Raw genomic sequence first — 27364 nt, forward strand, 5'->3', positions numbered from 1 at the left:
AAATTAGAGTGGTGCCGGAAAAGGACATCAGGTCAGGCAGCATCCGAGGAATAGGAAAAATCGACGTTTTGGGCAAAAGCCCTTCATCAGGAGCTCAATGGTGTAAATGCCAGTTGAACCAGTTGCTGAGAGACTCACCATTCTGAATGATTTAAGGAGGAGTTGGAATCCGCATGTTGTCTGTCTTATGGAGATTCATCCTCATTTTAATTTACCTCCAAAATATACTGTTCTTGTGGTAATGTGTTTGGTCATATTGTGAGTTGAAGGACTCCCTTCAGTAAATTATTACTGTACACAGTACTTGTGTAAATATTTAATGTTTAATAAATAATATGCGATGGAGATATTTATCACTCAACCTGTTCAGAAATAAGAACCCACTCATTTGTTGCTCACCTGCACGAGTAAGCAAATTGATAAGGAGGTACCACATGTCTCTCTAAACTTCGCAATAGCTTTGTAGAGAGAAAACAAAATTAATATTTTGAGTCCAGTGACCCTGAGACCTGGAGGCAACTGCTAAATGGCAGTATTTATGCTGATGAGGCAGCATGGTGGTTGAGTGATTAGCTCTGCTGTCTCACAGCACCATGGACCTGGGTTCAATCCCAGCCTCAAGCGACTGTGTAAATTCCACACAGACATTCTCCATGTGCCTGTGTAAATTCCCTCCTGTGGTCCAAAGATGTGCAGGTTAGGTGGATTAGCTATGCTAGATGGGGTATGGGAATGAGTAATGAACTTGGAGGGAGGTGTTCATACTCTTGAAATTGTTAAACTCAACGTTGAGTCCTTACTCTCACACCCTAAGGTTCTGTTCTGTATATATCACTCCCAACACATTTCTACCTATTCACAGTTACCGTTATCACCTGTTCAGCAGTTTCTTCTCCAATTTACCAATAGCAATCTCTTTGTCCATTTCCCTTTTTTACCTCCCTCTCTATGTGGACGCTGTCGATCTATTTTTCTCACCCCCACCCTGTCATCAGCATAAATTCCTCGCTTTCCCAGTTGCTTCGAACATGGGGTGACTGAATTCAAAACATTATCTGTTTTGCTTTCTAAGGATGCTGCCAGATTTGCTGAGTTCCAGCTTTTGTTTTTATCTGCAGTTGTTTGTTTTCTTTTGTTATGGGTCCTCTGCCTTTTAGCAAATCTACTTGCATTAAACAATTACTGAACTAGCTTTCACACCTGTACAAAACTACATTTTGATTATACACATCACTTTATCAAACAATTTCTTCGAAGCTTTCACACAAGCAGTTTCACTATGTTATACTTCCTCTTGATATGACTTCACTTCAAATCCTATTGGCTGACAATTTCACTTTATAAATCAGTCACGGGCATTTTACCATAACCCATTCAGGGAGCACGCCTAGAACAGCAGTTACTACGGTGCTTCTGCAGAGAATGATTGACACAGTAAGTATTAAATGCTTCTTTAAATTTCACCTTAACTGAAACATGAATTGCATGCTGAGGATCAGTTCACCTTAAGTATAAGCAATAATGAGGGTGAATTTATCTTAATTTATTTAAACGTTATACTATTTGATCCTCATTAACTCATGCATGTAGTCAGATTTAAAGAAAAATAATTCTGGCAATGATTTTAAATGGGCACCAAGAAGAGCTTTGAAATGCAGATAGTAATTTTTGGACTTTTTAAGAACAATTAAACAATCATACATAAGTCAACAATTTAGCATTTTTCAGACTTGGAATTGCTGTTATTAATATTATCAGCATCCAAGGAACAGGAGAATTGACGTTTCAGGTATGAGCCCTTCTTCAGGAATCTCATGCCCGAAACGTCGATTCTCCTGCTCCTTGGATGCTTGCCTGACCTGTTGCGCTTTTCCAACAACACATTTTCAGCTCTGATCTCCAGCATCTGCAGTCCTCACTTTCTCCGTAATATTATCAGGTAAACAAATTAAAAAGCATTTCTCTGGCTTTATTATGTCCAATTTCAATCTTCACTCAGGAGTTGATTTCACAACTCTGCACCAGTATGTTGTAAAGTGAAATATCCTGCAGAGATTCAGCCTGTAATTTAGACTTCCTGCTGCACTTTGAGGGCTTGGCAGGAAGGAAACAGGATTTTTGTTATTCTAACCTCACTTCTCTTTAAAATGGGAAGTGTGGAAATGGCCAAAACATTGAATAGGAATCTTGTGTCAGTCTTCACAGTAGCAGACACAAATAATAGGTCAGTATTTGATGAAAGGAGGCTTTGGCAGATAGTCACCTGATTTTAGATGTGATGTTAGTAACTTGCATCCACCCTGTCTGTGGAAGTGAAAGATGTCATGGCATTTTTGTGAGGAAGAGCATTAGACCTCCAGCTCCAAGTTTCCCACTATCCTTTAACCAACACCACTAAACACAGACGAGCTGATTACTGTCATATTGTTTTTTATATGACTTTGCTGCATATAAATTGGCCTCTGTGTTTCCTACATTAACATAGTGACTGTCTTCCAAAAGTGTTTCGTTCACCAAATCCATTAAAATAATTTGATCAAAATATGAAAGTCATTACTTTCTCATTTCAGGTGAAATACTAATTTGTTTATAGGAAACAGCTGCATCCTAAAGGACAAAGAAATTTTTGCAAGGTTTGTGAAGGTTTGTAGCTCAGGTTGAGGTTTAGGGTGTAGGTTTGCTCGCTGAGCTGTAGGTTTGATATCCAGACGTTTCATTAACTGGCTAGGTAACATCATCAGTGGCAACCTCCAAGTGAAGCGAAGCTGTTGTCTCCTGCTTTCTATTTATATCTTTCTCCTGGATGGGGTTCCTGGGGTTTGTGGTGATGTCATTTCCTGTTCGTTTTCTGAGGGGTTGATAGATGGTATCTAGATCTATGTGTTTGTTTATGACTTTGTGGTTGGAGTGCCAGGCCTCTAGGAATTCTCTGGCGTGTCTTTGCTTAGCCTGTCCCAGGATAGATATGTTGTCCCAGTCGAAATGGTGGGTTTTTTTTCCATCTGTGTGTAGGGCTACGAGGGAAAGGGGGTCATGTCTTTTTGTCAAGGCTGACAATGTAGACTGAGCACCATGTTGCCAGGTTTGCCGTACATTGGAGTATAAATGCAAACAATTTTAAAAGCAAGGCCAATTAACTTAAGCTATTTTAAATAGAGATCATTGATGTTATTTAAAGAAAAGGTCCAGATTTCGAACTATCAAACAGGCATTAATGATCTGAATCATTTGTCTGTGGAAATTCTGTTTAATGCCCTGACATTGGGTAAAAGACTGCCACATTTCTGTCCTTCCAGATGCATTCTGACCTCTCGCTGCTAATTCTATTAAAAAATTTACAGACTGCGGTAGGTTAAGGACCCGAATGAGTATCAGCTGCCTCCATCAGCTATGAGGCGCTGGCTCTAAGACTGGAATCATCTTTGTTGTTTGGAAATGACTCATTTTTAATGTTTCAAGATAGCAGCCACTGTTATTGACCTCAAAATATCTTCATGACTTGTTCCAGGAGATTGCAAAGCTACATTTGCAAATTATTATATTGAATTTCTGGACGGATTCACCTGATCAACTGCCATACCGCCAGTGATTGTTTAAGAAATTCATAGCTACCATCTGATAATCTTTCCAAATATATTGAAGTAGACCTCCTTAGCAAACCTACATGGTAGGTAGGAATAGGAAACAGATGTCTTAAGCTCCTAAAATGTAAATGCAAGCTACCTTATGTGCCACCTCTGATCCCTCTCTTCCCCTCAAATTAGCTAAAAGAATTCAGTGCCAAAGCAAATATTAGAAATAATATAGCTCTCACTCATTAAATTGCTGTTGCCAATCATCAATTAAGGTGACAGCATTATGGTAATAGTTGATACAGAGATCAAACAGAAAAATAAGATAATGAAGCATTACATTGATTGTGAGTTAAAATAGTTGATTCCCTAAGGAGTCTATTGAGAGATCTCTTTATAGCATGCATTTGAGAATCTTGCATCCAAATCAGTTTTCTGGTACAGCTACTCTTGAGTGTGGTTTCAGCTTGAGTGCTAGCTGCTTTACCAGTTGGCTGCCGACTGCATTAGGAAAGCTTGAAGCCTTCAAAGTAGTTGCCATTAAATTTTCATTTAACACAGCAAAATCTGCACTCCCTAGTTCTTGCATAAACAGAAAACATCAGCGACCTGCATTTAAGTAAGCTTTGTGCAGTTTGAATCCTTAACTGCAGTCGAAGCAGAAATAGTGAACATGGGAAGTTTGGCTAATCCTCACCCAAGCTGTGACTCATCCTAATTGGCTCCATTTCAGTATAGACCGTTACATTTGTTACACTATATTAAGATATGCTGATGGTTGACAAAAATTGTAATAGGCAACAGAAACAGGCTTGCTTGCAGACATGAGCAGTGGTTAGCTTCTTTTCTGTATATTACAAAATTCAGGAACAAAGAATTTGAATTTCCACTGGAGACTTTGTCATTTCTTGAACTTTAGGAAAAGAATCCCAATCAAATTAAATGGCGACTGTGATGTTTTGGAGAATTGTGGAGGTGCCAGTTTTGGACTTGGGTGGACAAAGTTAACTGAAGTCAAGAGTGTGGTGCAGGTCAGGTAGCATCCGAGGAGCAGGAAATCGACATTTCGGGCAAAAGCCTTTCATCAAGAATGAGACTGGGACCTTCAGGGGGTGAAGAGATAAATGGGAACGGGGGTGGGGCTAGGGGAATGGTAGCTGAGAGTGCAGCAGGTGGGTGGAGGTAGGGGTATTGGTGTTAGGTCGGAGGGGAGGGTGGGGCACATAGGTGGGAGGCAAGATGGACAGGTCATGAGGATGGTGCTGAGCTGGAAGGTTGGAAATGGGGTAAGGTTGGGTGGGGGGCAGCGGAATGAGGAAACTGGTTAACTGAAGGAGCAGTGCTCCAAAAGTTAGTACTTCCAAATAAACCTGTTGGACTATAACCTGGTTTTGTGTAAATTTTAACGTTGCAAAAATACCTATTAATAGCAGATACCATACATTCCAAGTCTATCAACGTGTATAAAGCAGTCTTCGTAAAGGTGAAGTCACTATAATCCTGGAGGACTAAAGGGCAGACTTGATTAGGAAGCTTAAAGTGAAGGAACCCCTGGGTAGTGGTGACCATAATATTCACTCTGCAGTTTGAGAGGGAGAAGCAGGAATCACATGTACCAGTATTACAATTGAAGTGGTTAAAAACAAGGACTGCAGATGCTGCAAACCAGAGTCCAGACTAGAGTGGTGCTGGAAAAGCACAGCAACCCAGGCAACATCCGAGGAGCAGCAAGATCGATGCTTCGGGCAAATTGTATTCTTGATGAAGGGCTTTTGCCCGAAGCATCGATTTTGCTGCTCCTCGGATCCTGCCTGGGCTGTTGTGCTTTTCCAGCACCACTCTAGTCTGAACAGTATTACAATTGAGTCAAGGTAACTACAGAGACACTAGGGAGGAGCTGGCCAGAGTTGATTGGAAAGAAAGCCTAGCAGGGAAAATGATGGAGCAGCAATGACAAGAGATTCTGTGAAAATTGGGAGGCACAGCAGAAATTCATCCCACTGAAGAAGAAACATACCATGCAGAGGACAAGGCAACTATGGCTGACAAGGCAACTTAAGAATAGCATAAAGACAAAAGGAAAAGCATACAGTGGAGTGAAGAGTAGTAAGAAGCTGCAGGATTGGGATGCATTTTAAAAACCTACAGAATAAAACTTTAAAAAGCAATAGGCAGGTTAAGATGAAATGTGAGGGTAAGCTTGTGTGAGGTACTGTTTTGTAGGTTATCACAGGTCATTTGGTATAAATTCTGTGTCTTAAAATTGTGTACTCCACAACCACCTGATGAAGGAGCAATGCTCCGAAAGCTAGTGCTTCCAATTAAACCTGTTGGATTATAACCTGGTGTTGTGTGATTTTTAACTTTGTCTACCCCGGTCCGACACTGGCATTGAATAGATTCCCCAATTAGTAAGTACCTATTAAATACCTTTTAACTGGGCCATTATCTCTTTAAGAAAGTAACTGACAAAACAGCACTTCCATGAAATTGCATGAATGAATGAAACTCATACCGGCAAATAATAAACAAACCTCACAACCTAGCTGCAGTAATCAGTTTACTAGCCTTTATTCTTTTATTACATATAGGTACAATTTCTAACTTAGTTAGAACACATAGGACTAATATTTTTACTAACATTTACGACAAAAGGATTAACACATCTTAATTATGCAAGCAGACTGAACAGACATGCTTAATCCCATCAGAGGTAGCAGCCAGCACTTAACATGTTTTAACTCATCTCCTGTCTCCCAGGACAGAAGCCCTTTAAGACTTTGTGTACTATAGATTTAAAAAAAACAAACACCATACTAATAGAATTTTAATATATGTAAGAACTGCGTAAAAAGTGGCTCTTGTAAGAACTGCATTTCGGAATTCTACTGTCACCTCAAGCTTGTGCTGTCATTAGAGTCATAGAGATGTACAGCATGGAAACAGCCCCTTCGGTCCAACCCGTCCATACAGACCAGATAGCCCAACTCAGTCTGGTCCCACTTGCCAGCACCCCTCCAAACCCTTCCTATTCATTTACACATCCAAATACCCCTTAAATGTTGCAATTGTACCAGCCTCCACCACTTCCTCTGGCAGCTCATTCCAAACACGTACCACCCCCTGTGTGAAAAAGTTGGCCCATAGGTCTCTTTTATATCTTTCCCCTCTCACCCTAAATCTATGCCCTCTAGTTCTGGACTCACTCCATTCCAGGGAAAAGACTTTGCCTATTTACCCTATCCATACACCTCATAATTTTGTAAACCTCTATAAGGTCACCCCTCAGCCTCCGACACTGAACAGCCCCAGCCTATTCAGCCTCTCCCTAAAGCTCAAATCTCCAACCCTGGCAACATCCTTGTCAATCTTTTCTGAACCCTTTCAAGTTTCACAACATCTTTCCAATAGGAAGGAGACCAGAATTGCGCGCAATATTCCAACAGTGGCCTAACCAATGTCCTGTACAGCAGCAACACGACCTCCCAACTCCTGTACTCAATACTCTGACCAATAAAGGAAAGAGACTATTTTTGTCACTCACCAATTCCAGTTGTTATTTGAATACAATTTCACACTGGCTAGTAGTATAAAGAAGATTGCAAGAGGAGTTTTTGCAGAATTGTAAAAGATAAAGAGTGAACATTGCACCACTAGACAATGATGCTGGAGAAGTAGTAATGGGATGAAGAAATGGCAGAGGAACTGAATAGGTACTTTGCATTAATTTTCATAATGGAAGACACCAGAGCATGCCAGAACTTCAAGTAAATCAGGTTGCAGAGGTGAATGCAGTGGCCATCACTAAGGAGAAGATGCTGGGAAACTGAAAGGTCTGAAGATGGATAAATCACCTGGATTAGATAGACTATACCCCAGAGTTCTAAAGAAGATAGCTGAGAAGATTGTAAAGACATTGGTGATGATCTTTCAAGAATCAATGGAGTCATTTCCCAGAAGACTGGAAAATGGTTAATGTAACACCCTTGTTTAAGAAGAGAATGAGGCTGAAGACAGGAAACTGTAGGCTGATTTTTGCAGCAGAGAGTGGCAGGAGCTGGGCGGAAGTGAAGTCGGAGCGCAGAGCTGGTTGGGAAGGTAAGTGATTGTTATTTGAGTGGAGAAGGAACCCGAGACACTACACGTGTAGTATCTCCCACCCTCCCTCCTCCTCTAACAAAAAAAAAGACTCAATCGGCTAAACAGATAAGCTACTTAGTGTTCTTGTTTTGGAGACTAAGTGTAGAGTTATGGCAGTGTAGACAGTGGAATATTCCTCCTGCAGGATGTTTGAGGTAGGGGTGACCACCGATGCTCCTGCCGACTTCACCTGCAGGAAGTGCAGCCAGCTCCAGCTCCTCACAGACCGCGTTAGGGAACTGGAGCTGGAGTTGGATGAACTGAGGATTATTCGAGAGGCTGAGAGGGTGATAGATAGAAGCTACAGGGACATAGTTACGCCAAAGAACAGAGATAGCTGGGTAACAGTTAGAGGTGGGAAGGGGAGGAAGCAGGCAGTGCAGGGATCCCCTGTGGTCGTTCCCCTCAACAATAAGTATACTGCTTTGGATACTGTTGGGGGGGACGGCCTAGCAGGGGTAAGCTGCAGTGACCGGGTCTCTGGCACGAGGTCTGGCTCTGAGGCTCAGAAGGGAAAGGGGGAGAGGAGGAGAGCGCTAGTTATAGGAGACTCTATAATTACAGGGACAGACAGGCGGTTCTGTGGGCATGGGCGAGACTCTCGGTTGGTTTGTTGCCTCCCGGGTACCAGGGTCTGAGACATCTCGGACCGTGTCTTCAGAATTCTTAAAGGTAAGGATGTGCAGCCAGAAGTCGTGGTGCACATTGGCACCAATGACATATGTAGGAAGAGGGGTGGGGAGGTCATTCAGGAGCTCAGGGAGTTAGGCTGGAAGCTAAAAGCTAGGACGGATAGAGTCATCATCTCTGGGTTGTTGCCAGTGAGACAAGGAATAGGGAGAGGGTGCAGTTGAACACATGGCTGAAAGGATGGTGTAGGAGGGAGGGCTTCAGGTATTTGGACAATTGGACTGCATTCTGGGGAAGGTGGGACCTGTACAAGCAGGACGGGTTGCACCTGAACCAGAAGGGCACCAATATCCTGGGAGGTAGGTTTGCTAGCATGCTTCGAAGGGGGGGTTTAAACTAATTTGGCAGGGGGATGGGATCCGGACTTGTAGTCCAGCAAGTAGGTTAGCTGTTTTTCAGGATGTCCAAGAATGTAGGGAGGCTATGGAGAAGGTAGCACTGACAGGGAATACTTGCGGACACAGAGATGGGCTCAAGTGTGTATACTTCAACGCAAGGAGTATCAGAAATAAGGTGGGTGAACTTAAGGTGTGGATCTGTGCTTGGGGCTATGATGTTGTGGCCATCACGGAAACGTGGATAGAAGCGGGACAGGAATGGTTGTTGAAGGTTCCTGGTTACAGATGTTTCAGTAAGATTAGGGAGGGTGGTAAAAAAGGAGGGGGTGTGACGTTGCTAATTAGAAATAGTATAATGGCTGCAGAAAGGCAGTTCGAGGGGGCTCTGCCTTTGGAGGTAGTATGGGCTGAAGTCAGAAATAGGAAAGGAGCAGTCACCTTGTTGGGTGTTTACTACAGGCCCCCCCAATAGCAGCAGAGATGTGGAGAAACAGATTGGGAAACAGATTTTGGAAAGGTTCAGAAGCCACGTATTCCCAAATATTGATTGACAGCTCTTTAGATCAAGTAGATTGGACAGGGCGGTGTTTGTGCAGTGTGTCCAGGAAGCTTTTCTAACTCAGTTTGTAGATTGTCTGACCAGAGGGGAGGCCATATTGGATTTGGTACTTGGTAACGAACCGGGACAAGTGATGGGCTTGTTAGTGGGTGAGCATTTTGGTGATGGTGACCACAATTCTGTGACTTTCACCTTGGTTATGGAGAGAGATAGGTGCGTGCAACAGGGCAGGTTATACAATTGGGTGAAGGGTAAATGCGATGCTGCAAGACAGGATCTGAGGAGCATAAATTGGGAGCATAGGCTGTCAGGGAAGGATGTAATTGAAATGTAGAGCTTTTTCAAGGAACAGATACGACGTGTCCTTGATATGTATGTACCTGTCAGGCAGGAAAGAGATGGTCGTGTGAGGGAACCTTGGTTGACGAGGGAGGTTGAATGTCTGGTAAAGAGGAAGAAGGAGGCTTACCTAAGGTTGAGGAAACAAGGTTCAGACAGAGTGTTGGAGAGATACAGGATAGCCAGGAGGGAGCTGAAGAAAGGGATTAGGAGAGCTAAGAGAGGGCATGAAAAGTCTTTGGCAGGTAGGATCAAGGATAACCCCAAGGCCTTTTATGTGTATGTGAGAAACATGAGAATGACGAGAACGAGGGTAGGTCCGATCAAGGACAGTAGTGGGAGACTGTGTATTGAGTCGGAAGAGATAGGAGAGGTCTTGAATGAGTACTTTTCTTCAGTATTTACAAATGAGAGGGACCGTATTGTTGAAGAGGAGAGTATGAAACGGACTGGTAAGCTAGAGGAGATACTTGTTAGGAAGGAAGATGTGTTGGGCAATTTGAAAAACTTGAGGATAATCAAGTCCCCCGGGCCTGACGGGATATATCCTAGGATTATGTGGGAAGCAAGAGAGGAAATTGAAGAGCCGTTGGCAATGATCTTTCCGTCTTCACTGTCAATGGGGGTGGTGCCAGGGGACTGGAGAGTGGCAAATGTTGTGCCCCTGTTCAAAAAAGGGAATAGGGATAACCCCGGGAATTACAGACCAGCTAGTCTTACTTCAGTTGTAGGCAAAGTAATGGAAAGGACACTGAGGGATAGGATTTATGAGTATCTGGAAAGACACTGCTTGATTAGGGACAGCCAGCACGGATTTGTGAGGGGTAGGTCTTGCCTTACAAGTCTTATTGAATTCTTTGAGGAGGTGACCAAGCATGTGGATGAGGGTAGAGCAGTGGATGTAGTGTACATGGATCTTAGTAAGGCATTTGATAAGGTTCCCCATGGTAGGCTTATGCGGAAAGTCAGGAGGCATGGGATAGTGGGAAATTGGCCAGGTGGATAGAGAACTGGTTAACCAGTCGAAGTCAGAGAGTGGTGGTAGATGGTAGATATTCAGCCTGGAGCCCAGTTACAAGTGGAGTTCCACAAGGATCAGTTCTGGGTCCTCTGCTGTTTGTAATTTTTATTAATAACTTGGAAGAGGGAGTCGAAGGGTGGGTCAGTAAATTTGCAGACGATACGAAGATTGGTGGAGTTGTGGATAGTGAGGAGGGCTGTTGTCGGCTGCAAAGGGACTTAAATATGATGCAGAGCTGGGCTGAGGAGTGACAGATGGAGTTCAACCCTATCAAGTGTGAGGTTGTCCATTTTGGAAGGACAAATAAGAATGCAGAATACAGGGTTAATGGTAGGGTTCTTAGTAAGGTGGAGGAGCAGAGGGATCTTGGGGTCTATGTTCATAGCTCTTTGAAAGTTGCCACTCAGGTGGATAGAGCTTGTAAGAAGGACTATGGTGTATTAGCGTTCATTAGCAGAGGGATTGAATTCAAGAGTCGTGAGGCGATGTTGCAGCTGTATAGGACCTTGGTAAGGCCACATTTGGAATACTGTGTGCAATTCTGGTCGCCTCACTTTAGGAAAGATGTGGAAGCTTTGGAGAGGGTGCAGAGGAGATCTACCAGGATGTTGCATGGAATGGAGAATAGGTCGTACAAGGATAGGTTGAGAGTGCTTGGCCTTTTCTCATTGGAACGGCGAAGGATGAGGGGAGACTTGATAGAGGTTTATAAGATGATCAGGGGAATAGATAGAGTAGACAGTCAGAGACTTTTTCCCCAGGTACAACAGAGTGTTACAAGGGGACATAAATTTAAGTTGAAGGGTGGAAGGTATGGGGGGATGTCAGGGGTGGGTTCTTTACCCAGAAAGTGGTGGGGGCATAGAATGCGCTGCCTATGGGAGTGGCAGAGTCAGAATCATTGGTGACCTTTAAGCGGCAATTGGATAGGTATATGGATAGGTGCTTAAGCTAGGACAAATGTTCGGCACAACATCGTGGGCCGAAGGGCCTGTTCTGTGCTGTATTGTTCTATTTCTATGTTCTATGATTAGCCTGACCATGGTTGTTGGTAAGATTTTAGAGTCTGTTATTAAGCTTGAGATTGCAGAGCACTTGGAAATGCTTAACAAAATAGAGCTCTGTCAGCATAATTTTGTCAAGTGCCTGACAAATCTGTTACAATTCTTTGAGAAGGTAATGAACAAGTTAGGAAAGGGAGAGAAAGTAGATGTGATCTATTTGGATTTCCAGAAGGCCATACAGAATTCTGCTAAATTGGACAAGAACCAATAATGTTAGGTACTGGTATGGATAGAGAATTGGCTGACTGGCAGAAGACAGAGAATGGAAATGAGTGTTTTACAGGATAGCAGCCGGTGACCAGTGGAGTTCCTCAGGGGTCAGTGTTGGTACCACAACTATTCATGTTATACATTGACAATCTGCACAAAGGAACTGAGGGAATTGTTTCTAAGTTTGCAGATGTCACAAAGATAGGTAGAGGGGCAGGTAGTGCTGAAGAAGTAGGAAGGCTGCAGAAGGACTTGGACAGGCTAAAAGAGTGGGCAAAAAAATGGCATATGTAATACAATGTGGTGAGGTGTGAAGTTATGCACTTTGGAAAGAATCGAGGTTTAGATTATTTTCAAAACGCTGAAAGGCCTCAGAAATCTGAAGCACAAAGGGATTTGGGAGTCCTAGTTCATGATTCAGCTTCCCAAGCCAGCAGTCTAGCCAAATGAACCAACTGATCCCAGAAGAGTCTTTGTATAATGCTGCTGAATGCGCAGCTTCCTCTGACACTGTTTGACATAGTGAGTAAACAGTTTAACAGAGGTAACATTCTTCCATATCTGTTTGTAGCAAATCTATCTTTTTATTGAAACTGTTCTCATGGGAAGGTTGCTAAAATGACCAAATCCCAATGTAATCTGAAATATATGTATTGTATGTTTAATTCATATTTAATTTGTGATAGAAACATCTAAATTCCATTAACAGTGCATTAACAGGTTAACATGTGCATTCAATTGGTACTGAGGAAGGCAAATACAATGTTAAGATTAATTTAAAAAGGGCTAGCGACAAGAATAAAGATGTACTGCTGAGGCTAAATAAGGCTCTGGTCAAACTGCATTTGGAATATTCTAAGCAGTTTTGGGCCAAGGAGAGATGTGCTGGAATTAAAAAGAATCCAGACAAGGTTACAAGAATGAACCTGAAAATGAAGGGCTTGTCATATGAGGAAGGGTGAAGACTCTGGGTCTGTACGTGATGAAAGGAATATCTCATTGAAACTTACAGAATACTGACAGGTCTACTTAGAGTGAACATGGAGAAGATGTTTCCACTAGTAAGTGAAACTAGGATTCAAGCGCTCAGCCGCAAAATGAAGGGATGAAACTTTAGAACTAAGATGAGGCATTTGTTCAGCTGGAGGGTGATGACTCTCTGGAACTCATTGGGCTGTGGCGGCAAAATCGTTGAGTGCATTTAAGATTGAAATAGATAGGTTCTTGATTAGTAAGGGCTCAAGGGTTATGAGGAGAAGATAACAATCATGATCAAATGGCAGATCTGACTCAATGGGCTGAATGGCCAATTCTGCTCCTATATCTTATGTCTACTGGTGGTGAGTGTAATCTGAGGGTTACCATACCTCAGACGAGGGGCAAGGTAGGATCTGCATGGTAACACCAGCTGATGTGGGAATTAAAACATGTTGCTAACATCAGTCAGCTTCCCAAGCCAGCAGTCCAGCCAAATGAACTAACTGATCCCAGAAGAGTCTTTGTATAATGCTGCTTAATGTGCAGCTTCGTCTGACGCTGTTTGACATATTCCAAGATTAGTGAGTAAACAGTTTAACAGAGGTAACATTCTTCCATATCTATTTGTAGCAAATCTATCTTTTTATTGAAACTGTTCTCAAGGGAAGGTTGCTCAAATGACCAAATCCCAATGTGATCTGAAATACATGTATTGTATGTTTAATTCATATTTAATTTGTGATAGAAACATCTAAATTCCATTAACAGTGCAACTCTAAAACCAATTTCCAGACGTTGCTTCACTACTTTATGGTCTTTTCTTTCAGATGTGGTCATCAATCTTAATTTTGTTGCTGGCAAACTTGGCCTCAACTGAAGTGCAATGCCCAGATGGAAGACCTTGCCCAGACGAATCAACGTGTTGCAAACTTGAATCTGGTAGTTATGACTGCTGCCCAATGAAAAAGGTATGGAATAGATATTCAATAGAAAAACATAATTTAATCATGCTTGGCTTCAGCATGAATCTCTGAACCCAATGCTTAAAAATAGGGGTGAGCCTGCCAATGATTGTTCTGCAGCTATTTAATTCTGTCTGGCCAGTAAGCATATCTTGGAGCACTACTAGCCAATTAGATGACCAGTAACTCTATTGTATCAGCAGTTCCATTGGGTTAGGTGTTTTTGAGGGCAGGTAGCATTCAGGTTTGAAAAGCTGGGTGTGGATGTTTAAAGCGGGAAGATGATTTTGGAGTGAGGGATACCTCCAGTATCCCAGAGGGTTGTCCTTCTTTGGCCAGATACCATCTTTTACAGCTAAAGCTTCTTGACAACAGTGGACCTGCTCCCACTGCAGGCATTGTATCAATTGGTGACTGAAACGTGAGACCCTTATTAATAGGACTAAGGACAGATGGGATGTCAGATGGCTCCCCTGCTCCACATTTAACTGCATTGACTGGGAATGGAAAAGGTAGTCAAAATTATAAGAGCCATAGAAGTTAGGACATAGTTAAACTCAAAGTGCTTGACAAAGTGATCACTTTATTCTGTCTTTAGTCAGCTTGGTCTGTCCTATAAAGGTACATTAAAAGAGAAGATCAGATGAGTTCCAACATTGGCTCCTGAACCAGAAAGACTGTTTTATACTCAGAATTGTCCATACTGCCTTTTATCCACTTTGAAAACAAAAGCATTTTCAACACTTCCAGATAGACTGAGATCTGCAGATGGAAAAAGACAGACAAACTTATATCTTGGGGTAGAACATTACAAATCCTTGACAGCAGCTTTATGGGTTGGGACAGCATATAAAATTCCTTGGTAGGTTTCTGCTGCTCCCCATGCCTACTTCTGATGGGTATGCAATTTTATGTGGGGTGAACAAGGCCTTGGACAGCTCACCTACCTTCAGCCCAGTGAGATCTTTAATTGACCATCAGGGCTGCTTCCTGTGGAGAGCTCAATTTTAAGGCTGGCAGGTTGCCTGACAAATCATCCTGCTGGGGTCCCATGGTGTGAGGTGTAGAGAGTGGTACCTTCATCATGTCCTAGCCATTTTCAGATGTGCTTCTGTTTTCAAGCCGTAAGATCTTCCTATATTTACCTCATCTGGACGCTGGGACTTTAAAAGCTGAAGACTGTTTGTTATCTCAGTCGTAGCCAGTTCTGCTACTGGTTGTGCTGAGACTACAGAACCACTGAAGTTCAGTTGGCCTGTTGCTCTCTTAGGTGGAACCAAGTCCTATTTTCATCTGGCTGTCAGGATACATTTTCCTTTTTGTAAAGGTGGTAATGTAGGATAACCTGTCATCTGAAAAATCCTGCACCTGGTATTTACAGAGAGCAGGAAGATACTCGGTTCAATTTCAGTGTCATTTGGGTTAGCTATTTAAGTTGTAATTGTACAATTGGCCTCTGTTGGATTTAGAGAACCAAAATTATCTATTATGTTGAATGTAGGCACAGCAGTTAGCACTGCTGCCTCAGCACCAGGAACCTAGGTTCGAATCCAACCTTGGACAACTGTCTGTGTGAAGTTTGAGCATACCTCCAGGCTCCGGTATCCACCTACAGTCCAAAGATGTGCAGGTTAGGTGAATTGGCCATGCTAAATTTCCCCATAGGGTCCAGAGATGCATAGTCTAAGATTAGCCATGATTATGTGTGGTTATGGGGATAGATTGGCATGGGTTTCTAGGTAGATGGAGAGTCTGTGCAGACTCAATGGGTCAAATGGCCTGTCTCTTCAGTATAGGGATTCAATGAAATCTTGTCAGCTAAACTAAAGCAAAATTTGCTAGATATAGAACAGATTATCTCCCAACTACCTACTCAATTCTGGATGCCTTTCTGATTCAAAAGCCTATGATTGAATTCTCCTCAAAACTCTTCAAATCTCTCCTCAATCTTGTACACCAACCTGATGACCTCCCTTTCACAGATTTAAAACATCCTCTCTTACATCCCAAGCCTCTGAATCCGCCTCCTTGTCCTTCCTGCACAAGGTGTCTGACCTCCATGTTGCTGAGTTTTCCAATCTGCTCATGAAGCTGCAAACTACATTCCTAATTCTCTGACACCTAGATGCAAGATTGAACCACTTCCTCCCTCCTTCCAACATTCTGGAGGTCATGATGACGTGTGTGCTCGTGCATGCACACATGCAAAAACACACACACATACACGCACACTTGCGCTCTTTCACACTCACAACTCCAGTTTGGTCTCTCTACCTGACTGAATACTGAGAGTGTCAACCAGTTTACTGTCCACTCGGGGAGCATCTCAGTGAAATCATGCAGATGCCCTGGAATATGCAGGATGGACACCATTTCAGGAATCCCTTATACATTACTGTTGTCCCTAAGTCCTGGTGGTTCAAATAAGTAAAACCTCCCCCACTTACCTCTGATGAAACCAGTGACCAGCAAGTATCTACTTGTGAAAGCTTCATAAGGTGTCAATCAAGTTCAATTGTTATGAAATTAAAAACAAACATTGGAAATACTCAGCGGGTCAGGTGCATGTGTGAAGAGAAATCAGTATTAACTTTTCAGATTACCTTTCATCGACTAGAACAGTTACATTTATTATAAATGTAGCCTCGCCACAGTTAACTAGCTTTGTGGACAATTGGCACAGTTACAGCCAGAAGAGTGGCCAGTTGGTGAAACCTCTTCTGTAAATGTACACTGAAGTGTTATCACGTTCAGGGGATCAAGGGAAAAAGTTGAATTGGATAAAGCAACATTTTATGACAGCCTATCTCTTGGATCATAGTGGATATGAATAATTGCTTTTACGTATTTTGGATTCTCAGTTCCTAACAGTCCAAATGTTTTGCTGAAATAACTTTCACTTACTAAACCAGTGAATAAACAGTTTGGTATTTGAACGTAGCATTTTACACTTGCAGAGATATGGCTACATGAACACATTTAGGCCAAAGATATGGCAGCTCAATAGTCAGGAATGTCTTTGGAACCACAATTGTTCTGCAAGCATGCTTCACTGGAATTGAGGCCAAAACCCCATCTGCAGAAGTAAAGGGATTTTTGACGAACTTCTGGCAAAGTTCCAAACTGAGAACAGCACGAAGAAAATTTGTGCCCAAATAGGAATCTCTGCCCAGTTTTTTATAACAAACTACGTCTAGTATCTCTGATTTCATCGAATCCACATGAAATGTGATTTTAACTTGATGAGCATGAGAGTGAAATAGTAAAACAACCAATATTTATTGATAGAAATCTGGATTATTCTTTCCAAGTTTTTAGAAGTGATTCAGTAGTAAATTGTGTGAATATGCAGAAAAGTCCACCTATATGTTTCTGCTCATTTACATAGTTTCAAACACAAATAGTCAAAATGCATTTAGACTGCTTTCTGTTCACTATTTACCCATTTCTAAAAATTTTCCTTCATAGCTTTCCACTCTTGTTGTGTTGCATGCCTTGTGACGAATCTTGAAAGCAAGGAGTGCAAAGTCAGAGCAATGGGAATGAAGTCAGGAAGTGAGAGTGAAATAGAGAGGAAATTGAAATGGGGATTGAAGAAAGGGTGCAGCTGACACAGACAGACCTGAAGTCCCTAAATGCAGCTGACAAGAAACAACGAGCAGGAAGTGGAAGAAAAGATGGACCAAAAGGGGTTGGAATATTAGGAGTAGGACAACGAATCAAGGCAGAAAGTGAAATAAATCCAAAAAGCAGTTGGAGCAGCACTATAGCAATCCAGAATGAATTAAGAAAGGTGGGTGAATTGTAATGAAATAATAATAATAATTGGAATGATCGGTCCAGAAACCTCTATATTCAGCATAATTTTAGTTTGAATAGTGGGACAGGAAGATGCAATGTTTGGTGCAGACATAGGAACTTGCTATTGTAGGAGGAATCAATAATTGTGTGATTTCTTTCCTTCGTCCACCATGTTTGTGTAAACCTTAGAAAGAAACTGTGGAAAAAACATTTTTTAAAATTTGTTTCCAGTGTGGTTTATCTGAAGTTAGCATCAATAAGAAGGAAACCCTCTGCCCCTCCATGTAAACTGGTGCTATAAAGCCTGTTCATGTTAAAAATCATGATGCAGAAAGCAAGTAATATTGACATCAAGCACACGATAACTGCAATACGTAAAAATTAATTGAAGATGCCCATGATATTCTTGTGTCAAAGTACCTGCTGTTCTTTTATCAATGGGTTGCTAAGCCAAGGCATTATCAAAATTCAACTCCACCCGGTATCATCACTGCCAACCCCCAGTTTGTCTTAGGCTAAAAGACTTTCCAGTAAATAACCAATACCATCCAAATTTAAGTAGATGTCTTTTAAAGCCCTTTCAGTTATGAGTAAACCATGAATGTGGACTCATTTCAAATAAGAAATGTCAACAATTTCTATCAGTGAAGTTGGCTTTTAACCTTTTGTGCACTGTGACATGATTAAAGAAAGCAATCATATTCTATGTTTAATAAAGAAATGTTTCATTATTGTCACAGCTTTTCCTTAATAATTAACTTATTACACAATGGTCCCTCATTGTGAAGATGCTAGCGGGTGCCTTTCGGTTCCTGCAATTGTAAATGGTTCGAAAAATAAAACATAGAATTATAACCAGTGTATTGAATATCAGAAAATGTATTTTGTGCCTGAACAATGCTTTGATAAAATTATTGCAAAGAGCGCAGATTGGCTCCATGGAAAGTCCGTTCCAATTTTTCATGGCTCTGTGTGAAAAAACAGTATTGATCTGTCTAGTCATTTCTCCTTTCTATTCAGTTTTCCATTGTTGTCATTTTTGGGACTATGGCAACTAATTTCTGTGGAATTAACTTGTCAGTTAGCATGACACTTTGAATACCATGATTTGATCTATTCATAATCTCTTGGATAAGCAACTGTGGTCTGTCCCAGCAGCATAGATGTCTGATGTCAGGTTGCAGAGAGGAAGGATTCTTCTTCCAACACCTGATGTCCTTCCTTTAATATGCTGGCCAGGACAATGAACATTACTCTCAGTAGAAATGAACCTGTAAAGAGTCAATATCACTTCTTATTTTTAATTCCCTTATTACAAGGTTAAATTCGACTTTTATGTGTAGAAGAATAGTGAAAGCTTTATTCTTCTTGAATTCTGTTTCTGAAGGCAGTTCTTGTAACACTGTGACCTTGATCACGGGGAGATTGATGAGGCAGGTACTGTATCCATTCCAGCTAGAATGGGGATTGGACCCTGTGCTGTTGGCACAATCTGATCTACACTAGCCATCCAAACAAAAAGAGATCTATATATCGTATTGACTATAAGAGACTCTTTTAGTTAGACCAGCAAGTGGGTTTTCCTCTTCTTTGCCAAGCTGACACTATAGTTTCCGACACTTAAAGAAGATGCTGACAGAAACCTTCATGAGCAGCAGCAGAAATAATGAAGTGAGCTGCCATATCTATACACTTGATTTAACCTCATTGTATACTTTATGATATATTCAAATATTGATACAATGAACACAGTCTTACCATTTGGTCAAATTGTTCTAATTGCCCTTGAATGATATTTTTGTTCCAAAAAGGCAAAGAAGGCATGATTTGGAGATGCTGGTGTTGGACTGGGGTGTACAAAGTTAAAAATCACACATCACCAGGTTATAATCCAACAGGTTTAATTAGAAGCATTAGCTTTCGGAGTGCCGCTCCTTCATCAGGTAAGTTGTGTGACACAACCACCTGATGAAGGACATCGCTCCAAAAGCTGGTGCTTCCAATTAAACCTGTTGGACTATAACCTAGTGCTTGGTGATTTTTAGCACAGAATGCAGACTTTTATACATGGCTTATTTTTGGCTCTAAGGACCAAGGACTTTCTGAACTTTTATTTTGACATTGATTTCACTGATTTGTCACTCCTCTATATCATGCTTCACTTTATTTATTTTTCCAATTAGGCTTTAATTAGTTTATATATTTGTAACACATTTTCACAGTTGAACTAAAATGCTTTCCTTCATTGTTTCATCTTCCTCCTGAAAAATCCATTTCCAGGCTATCACCCATTGATTCTTGCTGGGAGTTGTTGCCAATTAGTTTTTCTCTGCCACATGTAGGAATAGCAAATTGCATACAAGTGAGGTGAGTACGGGTAATAGTGAAATATTGATGCACCAAACAGGCATTCACCACTCACTTATGAGATCTTCGTCTCACTATTAAAATCTTGGGTGGAAAGATTTCCTAGATATCCGGAATTATGGCCTACCAAGCTCATCAGCTTTCTCCAACTGACTTGCCGTGGTCTACTTTGAGGGGCTGAGAACATTCAGCCCCATGCTGTTATTAACGATGCTTTACTCAAACCTTCTTTTGGAATTTTATTGGTTCAAGAGATTGAGCAATATCGATTAGCTCCACAAACGGCCTTATTTTTGGAAGGAATATAAATTTAACCATATATTTTACCTAAATAAATATTCTCCAACTATCTTTATCCAATATATCGGTGATCTTTGCTTTCTTTGCCAGTTGTCTTTATCAAGTAACCTAGGCAAGCATTTACCAGATACTGAAAGGAACTGATATGTTCTTTCAATTCATTCATATCATCTTATCAGTCCTGAATAAACTGAATTGCTTCAAAGCATGTGCTTTAAATTAATATGTTATCTACAAAAGTAGATGAATCTACAGTTTAACATAGCATTTTCCACGTTTCAATATGTAAAACAACAAACATGAAATATCATTCTTTGGTTTTATTTAACATTTCCAGATTTTTAATTCTTTTCCTTTTTTTTAATTTTGCACTTTTGGAAGGTATCATAACTAGTCTGGATTCTCATTATCTCATTTCTGAAGGCTTCACATTTTCCAGCCGTCCCTTTACCTATGAACATCTGCCCCCAATCAGCTTTTGAAAGTTCTTGCTGACTACGTCAAAATTGGCCTTTCTCCAATTTAGAACTTCAACTTTTAGATCTGGTCTATTCTCTTCCATCACTATTTTAAATCTAATATAACTATGGTCGCTGGCCCCAAAGTGCTCCTCGACTGACAACTCAGTCACCTGCCCTGCCTTATTTCCCAAGAGTAGGTCAGATTTTGCACTTTCTCTAATAGGTACATCCACACAGAATGAATCAGAAAATTTTCTTGTACGCACTTAACAAATTCTTCTCCATCTAAACTCTTAACACAATGGCAGTCCCAGTCTATATTTGGAAAGTTAAAATCCCTTGTGCATGGGAAATCATGTCTCAAAAACTTGACTGAGTTTTTTGAAGAAGTGACAAAGAGGATTGATGAGGGCAGAGCAGTATATGTGATCTATATGGACTTCAGTAAGGGGTTCGACAAGGCCCCCCATGGGAAACTGATTAGCAAGTTTAGATCTCATGGAATACAGGGATAACTAGCCATTTGAATTCTGAACTGGCTGAAAGGTAGAAGACAGAGGGCGGTGGTGGAGGGTTGTTTTTCAGACTGGAGGCCTGTGACTAGTGGAGTGCCACAAGGATCGGTGCTGGGTCCTCTACTTTTTGTCATTCATATAAATGATTTGGATGCGAGCATAAGAGGTATAGTTAGTAAGTTTGCAAATGACGCCAAAATTGGAAGTGTAGTGGACAGCGAAGAGGATTACCTCAGATTACAATAGGATCTTGATCAGATGGGCCAATGGGCTGAGAAATGGCAGGTGGAGTTTAATTTAGATAAATGCAAGATACTGCATTTTGGGAAAGCAAATCTAAGCAGGACTTATACACTTAATGGTAAGGTCCTAGGGAGTGTTGCTGAACAAAGAGACCTTGGAGTGCAGGTTCATAACTCCTTGAAAGTGGAGTCGCAGGTAGATGGGATAGTGAAAAAGGTGTTTTGTATGCTTTGCTTTATTGGTCAGAGTATTGAGTACAGGAGTTGGGAGGTCATGTTGTGGCTGTACAGGACATTGGTTAGGCCACTATTTGAATATTGCATGCAATTCTAGTCTCCTTCCTTTCTGAAAGATGTTGTGAAACTTGAAAGGGTTCAGAAAAGATTTACAAGGATGTTGCCAGGGTTGGAGGATTTGAGCTTATATTTACAGGCTGGGGCTGTTTTCCCTGGAGCATCGGAGGCTGAGGGGTGACGTTATAGAGATTTACAAAATTATGAGAGGCATGGATAGGATAAATAGAAAATGTCTTTTACCTGAGGTCGGGGGATTCCAGAACTAGAGGGCATAGGTTTAGGGTGAGAGGGGAAAGATATAAAAGAGACCTACGAGGCAATGTTTTCACGCAGAGGGTGGTACGTGTATGGAATGAGCTACCAGAGGAAGTGATGGAGGCTGGTACAATTGCAACATTTAAAGGCATCTGGAATAGGAAGATTTGGAGGGATATAGGCCAGGTGTTGGCAGGTGGGACTAGATTAGGTTGGGATATCAGGGCGGCATGAATGGGTTGGACCTAAGGGTCTGTTTCCATGCTGTATATCTCTATGACTATGACTCTATAACTAGTCCTTAGCCTTGATATAACATTAAAATGTAATTGTAGAACAACAGCATATATGTAGAATTGCCCCAAGCAAAGCCATTGTACAGTTCAAATCCAAAATTGCTTAATGCCAAAATAATGAATTGTCTTCCCTTTCTCACATTTAGCTTGCATGTTCTGGGTTCAGTTTGCTATTAAAGTGGTATTACCTTGAATCTTTCTACTTCCTCCTGGACAAAGGAATCTTTCAGCATTTTATGGTCATAGAGGTGTACAGCATGTAAACTGACCCTTTGGTCTAACTCGTCCATGCCAGCCAGATATCCTAAATTAATCTAGCCCCATTTGCCAACATTTGGCCCATATCCTTCTAAACGGGACTCATTCATGTACCAATCCAGATGCCTTTAAATGTTGTAATTGTACCAGCCTCCACCACTTCATCTGGCAGCTTTTTCCATACATGCAACACCCTCTGCATGAAAATGTTGTCCCTTGTGTCCCTTATAAATCTTTCCTCTTTCACCTTAAACCTATTTTGGTCTCCCCCATCTCGGGGGAAAAGATCTAGATATTCTCCCTAACCATGCCCTTCATGATTTTATAAACTTGTATAAGGTCACCCCTCAGTCTCTGCACTCCAGGAAAAATAGCCCTAGCCTATTCAGTCTCTCCCTGTAGAGGGAAAACAATGAGAATCCAGACTAGTTATGATACCTTCCAAAAGTGCAGACATGAGAGGTGGTATGGAGGTGACAGGGGTCTTCATATAGCTATGTAAACAACCAGTGTGGGCCTGGCCAATATAGCCAACTCAATAGACACTCAAATGTGGGTCTACAGTATGTGGGGGGTTTGCTGCTGGCCATAAGAGAAGAAGGCATGGAGTAGCTACAGGTGGCTTAAGCAACCAAAGTATTAACAGTTTTTTGCATGGAGTCAGAACATTATCATCTCTCCAATTCAAAACTTGCAGTCCTGACCAAATCAGGTGACTGAGGCTTTACACTTGGCCTCACACAAATTGTCCTAGAAATAAGTAACTAAATATGTAACTTAAGGATAAACAATAAACATAACAGGGAAGACTCTTAAAAAATGGAGCAGCGTAGTCATTTTGGCTCCCCATCATGTCTCTTACACATTATACTAATGCAGCCTTGGGCCTTCCTGTGAGCAAAAATCTGAGGCAGAGATTGCACCCATCAAGAGCTGCCAGCCAATCAAAACTTCTTGTGCTCTTGACAAGACTCTCTCAAGCATCAAGCTTGTTAATACTGGTGGCAGTTGGATGACAATCCTTTGTAGCCATTATTTGTCTATTAATTGCCTCAGTTGGTGGTTGGGTGAGAAGGCTGTCATTGGGCTCCTGTATTATGAACTTAATCGGGGTGGAGCTGGGTCACACTGGCACCTTCCCACTGCTCAATAGACAATAGACAATAGGTGCAGGAATAGGCCATTCTGCTCTTTGAGCCTGCACCACCATTCAATATGATCATGGCTGATCATCCTTAATCAGTATCCTGTTCCTGCCTTATCTCTATAACCCTTGATTCCACTATCCTTGAGAGCTCTATCTAACTCTTTCTTAAATGAATCCAGAGACGGTGCCTCCACTGCCCTCTGGGGCAGAGCATTCCACACAGCCACCACTCTCTTAGTGAAGAAGTTTCTCCTCATCTCTGTCCTAAATGGTCTACCCGGTATTTTTAAGCTGTGTCCTCTGGTTTGGCATTCACCCATCAGTGGAAACATGTTTCCTGCCTCCAGAGTATCCAATCCTTTAATAATCTTATATGTCTCAATCAGATCCCCTCTCAATCTTCTAAGCTCAAGGGTATACAAGCCCAGTCGCTCCAGTCTTTCAGTGTAAGGTAATTCCGCCATTCCAGAAATTGACCTCGTGAACCTATGCTGCACTCCCTCAATAGCCAGAATGTCTTTCCTCAAATTTGGAGACCAGAAATGCACACAATATTCCAGGTGCGGTCTCACCAGGGCCCTGTACAGCTGCAGAAGAACCTCTTTGCTTCTATACTCAATCCCTCTTGTTATGAAGACCAGCATGCTATTAACCTCCTTCACTACCTGCTGTACCTGCATGCTTACCTTCATTGACTGGTGTACAAGAACATCCAGATCTCTTTGTGCTGTCCCTTTACCTAAATTGATTCCATTTAGGTAGTAATCTGCCTTCCTATTCTTGCAACCAAAGTGGATAACCATACATTTATCCACATTAAACTGCATCTGCCATGCATCTGACCACTCACCTAACCTGTCCGGGTCACCCTGTAATGTCCTAACATCCTCCTCACATTTCGCCCTGCCACCCAGCTTTGAATCATCAGCAAAGTTTCCAATGTTATTACTAATACTATCTTCTATATCATTAATATATATTGTAAACAGCTGCGGTCCCAGCATTGATCCCTGCGGTACCCCACTGGTCACTGCCTGCCTTTCTGAAATGGAGCCCTTTATCACTACTCTTTGTTTCCTGTCAGCCAACCAACTTTCAATCGAAGTTAGTACTTTGCCCCCAATACCATGCGCCCTAATTTTGCTCACTAACCTCCTATATGGGACTTTATCAAAAGCTTTCTGAAAGTCCAGGTGCACTACATCTACTGGATCTCCCTTGTCCATCTTCAGAGTTACATCCTCAAAAAATTCCAGGAGATTAGTCAAGCATGATTTCCCCTTCATAAATCTATGACTCTGACTCTGACCTATCCTGTTACTATAATCCAGATGTGTCGTAATTTCATCCTTTATAATAGACTCCAGCATCTTTCCCACCACTGAGGTCAGACTAACTGGTTTATAATTTCCTGCTTTCTCTCTCCCACCTTTCTTAAAAACATTACCACCCTCCAATCCGCAGGAACTGATCGTGAATCTATCGAACTCTGGAAAATAATCACCAATGCATCCACGATTTCTCGAGCCACCTCTTTCAGTACCCTGGGATGTAGACCATCAGGCCCCGGGGACTTAACAACCTTCAGACCTAACAGTCTCTCCAACACCAATTCCTGGCAAATATAAATTCCCTTCAGTCCAGGTCCTTCAGCCACGTACCTCAGGGAGATTGCTTGTGTCTTCCCCAGTGAACACAGATTTGAAGTACCAATTCAATTCTTCTGCCATTTCTTTGTTCCCTGTAATATATTCCCCTGTTTCTGTCTTCAAGGGCTCTTTTTTTTAGTCTTAAAAGTCTTCAATTGCTCCCCCAGCAATTGAACTCTCCAAGGGGAATGTCAGTAAATTATGTCTTGAACCTCTGAGAAACCTGGAAATGGAGATTGAATCTCTATTGAGGAACATTAATGACAGCTCAATAATTTACTGCAATTGCCATCTTGATGGATATACATTGTTTTGAATGCACAACAGAAGTTGGAACTGGTACCTATATCTTACAGTAGCTTAAACACTGTTTCACTGGGCAGAACTTAAAATCCTTGCCCTACTGCCATTGGTATTAATCCAATAGCAAGTGCTCGCATTGTAGTGAGCACAACAAATGCACTTGGTGTTACTTGCGGGCTTCTGGGAGTTCCTTTACAAAGCATCTGGAATGGGGGTGGCCTATGTCAACCACACCCCTGTCCAAGGTGTCAACCCTTTCCCCATGAGCCCATTCAAGACTCTTTTCCTGTAAGCATACCGCAGAAGGCAAGATACGAATGACAAAAAAATTGGAGCAGATGAACATCATATTGCTCACTTGCCATTCAAAGTAACGTGTGAAGCTTGAAGAAATCCCTCAAAGGTTAGTTATACACCAAATATACAAATGAATTGCCAGTTAGGATATAGAGGGATGGGGTTCAACATTTTGAAGTTTCATTGTCATGCAAAATGTGGCTGTGTCTTAAACTCCCACAAATCTTTACAACATAGCCCCTTTTACCAGGCTAATCCATTCGTCTGATGATTAGGTAGCAGTAAGTAAAACATTTGTGGAATGAAAATTTGAGGCTGATTACAAGTGCAAATCTAGTATACTGCAGCCAAAAAGGAAGATTAATTTATATGCCCAAATAAGTGAAAAAGCATGATTTTCGGGACTGGAGAAATGAAATTGCCCGGTAGAGTGAGATAAATGTGTAGCTGAAAATGTGTTGCTGGAAAAGCGCAGCAGGTCAGGCAGCATCCAAGGAACAGGAGATTCAACGTTTCGGGCATAAGCCCTTCTTCAGGAATCTGAGATAAATGTGTATACCGTGATTTCTCATAGTTAACTATAGAGGTAATACCAAGCAGTTAAAATTCACACAATTTATTAGCTGAGAGGATAGAAAACAATGAGAGGAATTTTATAAAGTTGAACAATGATCAAGTTGAATTTCTCACAGCTTAATGCAGACAGCCATATTGATGCATCAGTGTTTAATTTCTCCCTGGTTCCAGCATGTATTGTCCAAGAAATTTCCATAGATAGAATTTCTGAGGTAAATTCAACCGATGGTAGTGTATTCATCATCCTTTGAGTATTGTATGTTGTAAACATGTAGCTAAATTCAATCTTCAGATGAGCACTGTTACATGAGCTAGCTGAACTCTTGGTCTTTGTAAGTAAGATTTCTTTCCATCCTGTTTCTATAAGCTGCTTATTCTATTGACTAGAGCGGTAAAGTTAAAATGTCTTTGTAATCCAATAGATGAAGCACTTGTCTTAACAAGATGTAGTTTTATAGTGATTGGAACCATGGCCAGGTGGATCTCATTGACTGAGATTCTTGATTGACCCAGGTTAACAACCCCAATCAGGGAGCTCTGGTGGGCAGATATAATCAGGAAATTAACTGTTTTGTAATTTGTTTAATAAAATAAAATAATCGGGAGATTCAGAAGATCTCTTCAGTCCTGGGGACTGGCTTTGAGCTGGCTGGTCACTGTCCACATATATAAAGGGAGACTTGGCAACAAGGATATCGGCCTCTATGCAGTTACTTCGAGTTTATTG

At 41.5% G+C, this 27364-nt stretch overlaps 1 protein-coding gene across 1 annotated transcript in view; it reads left to right on the plus strand.

The window, feature by feature from the left end:
• The first annotated feature begins 1358 nt into the window (after positions 1–1358).
• The window catches only part of grna.1 (granulin a, tandem duplicate 1), a 41834-nt gene continuing 15828 nt past the window's right edge, over positions 1359–27364 (plus strand). Inside the window, exons 1-2 of the mRNA XM_060825400.1 lie at positions 1359–1434; positions 13739–13879. Of these exons, the coding sequence (XP_060681383.1) occupies positions 1423–1434; positions 13739–13879 (153 nt within the window). The 5' untranslated portion in view covers positions 1359–1422. The remainder of the gene's footprint in view (positions 1435–13738; positions 13880–27364) is intronic.

Source organism: Hemiscyllium ocellatum, chromosome 5 (assembly GCF_020745735.1).
Source record: "Hemiscyllium ocellatum isolate sHemOce1 chromosome 5, sHemOce1.pat.X.cur, whole genome shotgun sequence".
Taxonomy (NCBI): Eukaryota; Metazoa; Chordata; class Chondrichthyes; order Orectolobiformes; family Hemiscylliidae; genus Hemiscyllium; species Hemiscyllium ocellatum.